This window comes from Phytophthora cinnamomi, assembly GCF_018691715.1.
Source record: "Phytophthora cinnamomi strain GKB4 chromosome Unknown Contig21, whole genome shotgun sequence".
In the NCBI taxonomy this organism is placed as follows: domain Eukaryota; phylum Oomycota; class Peronosporomycetes; order Peronosporales; family Peronosporaceae; genus Phytophthora; species Phytophthora cinnamomi.
Window position 1 is genome coordinate 3,175,268 of NW_027150954.1, and position 2,299 is coordinate 3,177,566.

The window sequence follows — 2,299 nt, forward strand, 5'->3', positions numbered from 1 at the left end:
GCAGCTGTACATCTTCTGTAGTGTCGATGTTGGTGGGCTAGGCCCCAGAAATGGCTACACAGTGTAGCTTCGGCTACAACACAGGCTTAATCAGGCAGAGAGGGGAGTTGCGGGGTGACCGTTTCAGATAATCGCACTCTTACAGTGTGGTCGACAAGGGTTGCTTTGCCCTTCACGACTCAATATACAGGCGAATATTATCGACCATATCCGGGCAGGTACTGCTTGCTTATTTTACATTGATGATGCTCACTGGTGTCTATTTAATTTTAGTTATCAGCTTCCTGAAAAGTCGTAGCCACTGGAGTAGAAGCTCAACATTTCCAAGACAGTTTGGGTCAGTCGCATGGGCTATTATAGTCTAATCGGTCAGCTGACGAGTCGAAGGGAGGAACGGAGTTAAAAAAGCACACATCCAATTTATTGCATTGACACAAGCCCCTATACGCATCAGCCTTCATGTCGGCCATTGGGACACCAATCTAAGCACCAGACCGAAATCACGCCTTCTGATTCTACACATCAATGCTGTTGGGCTGGCCGGTCGCCTTGCCCGTCGCGGACGCGCTCACTTCGATGCCCGAGAACGTCCAGTCCGACACCACCTTGGAGTTCGCACAGATATCGTACAGGTTGGTCGCCGAGCCGGTCAGTCCCGAGATAGTCACACCCTGGATCGTCACCGCACTGGTGGGGGAGCCCGTGTAGCCGCCCTTGGTCTTGCTGTAGTCCGAGTGCATGACGATGGCGTTCTTCACGTTCGACAGCTTGTTCTGCACGTACTTGACGTCCGAGACAAGACCCTGCATGCCGATGATGGTCTTGATGCGAATACCGTTGTCGCTATTGACGATGGTGTTGTTTTGAACCGTCAGGCCCTGCACCGTGGAACCCTGGTTGACAGCGGTACCACCAAGCGAGCCGATGGAGACACCGTGACCACCACAGCAGTAGTTGTTGCTGAAGACCGTGTTGGTGCTCGACTGCATGGCAAGGCAGTCATCCTGGTTGTAGATCTTGTTGCCCGTGATGGTGATGTGGTCGTTCTTGGTCAGGTCGAAGCCGTCCGTGTTCTTAGCGATGCCGTCACCAGCGCGAGAGTCGAGCAGCAGACCGGTAATTGTCGTCTGCTGGCACGTGACAAGGCTGAACGTGCGGAATGGCGAGTTCTTGAGGGTGAAACCCGAGAGCTTCGAGTTGGCGACGTTCTGAAGGCGGAAGAAGACCGGGCGGGTGATCGACTGACCCTGCTGCCAGTACCAGGCGCCCTGGCCGTCCAGGGTACCAGAGCCCTTGACGGTCAGGTCGCTTCCGCTGAGCAGAACAAGCGGGCCAGCCCACTTCTGCGTACCGAAGGTGGTGATGCCCGTGAAGGTGATAGTGGCGCCGCTCTTGGCCTTGCTCAAGTCGAGCGTGACACCAGCAGGGACCGTCAGCGATCCAATGGTGATGGAGGCACAGGACGAGATGTCGGTGCCGGCCTTGTATGTGCCGGTGAGGTTGCAGGAGCTGCCGCTGGTGGTGCTGGTGGAAGTGCCGGCACTAGTGGAGCTGCCACTGCTAGTGGTGGTAGCATTGCTGCTAGCAGTGCCCGTGTTGGTACTACCGCTGCTACTCAGCTGCTGCTGCTGGGTCTGGTTTTGTTGTTGGGTCTGGTCCTGTTGTTGGGACTGATCCTGTTGTTGGGTCTGGTCCTGTTGTTGGGTCTGGTCCTGTTGCTGGGTCTGCTGCTGATCCGGCTGCTGAGTCTGCACCGCGTGCTGGGAGTGGTGGTGGCTGGTCTTGTTCTTGCTCTCGGCTTCCATGCGCAGCATGGATGATCCGTTGACAGTTACGGCGAAGAGTGCGAAGGCCGCAAGCGCGGTGGAGATAAGCTTCATCGTCGAGGCACTTGCTTGTTCGGTCCCGTAGGGTTGGTACTCCACTGGAGGCAAATTGGAAACTGAGGACACTGGACAAGCTTGACCAAGCGAGTGCTGTAACAAGCTCAATAAACGAGTGACTCTTTGGGGCACCTAGTAAACGTCGAGTTGAGCCAGGGCCATTAGTTCGCCATGCTGTTCGACCGGTGTACATGTAGCAGGGCTGGATAAAAAAAACCTGGGGTCCCACACTGCACTCGAAGCAGCTGCCGTTGGTCGCCATGGTCTGCACGTCGTTTCCGTACGTGTACAGTACCTGTCCATCAGGCCTTGATCAAGCGCCACAAGTGAGCAAATCAAAGGAATCGTTGGAGCAGCCAGCGCTGGCTGCACATCGTTTTTGCGAAAAGATATTTCTGAAGAGATACTAGAGGTCA

At 55.3% G+C, this 2,299-nt stretch overlaps 1 protein-coding gene across 1 annotated transcript; it reads right to left on the reverse strand.

Moving 5' to 3' along the window:
• Positions 1 to 515: 515 nt before the first annotated feature.
• IUM83_03855 (endopolygalacturonase 2) lies at positions 516 to 1,880 on the reverse strand (the record flags this gene model as incomplete). Its single annotated transcript, XM_067927888.1, has 1 exon — positions 516 to 1,880. The coding sequence occupies one exon, from the start codon at positions 1,878 to 1,880 to the stop codon at positions 516 to 518; it is 1,365 nt and encodes a 454-aa protein (XP_067795174.1).
• Between the last annotated feature and the right edge of the window lie 419 nt (positions 1,881 to 2,299).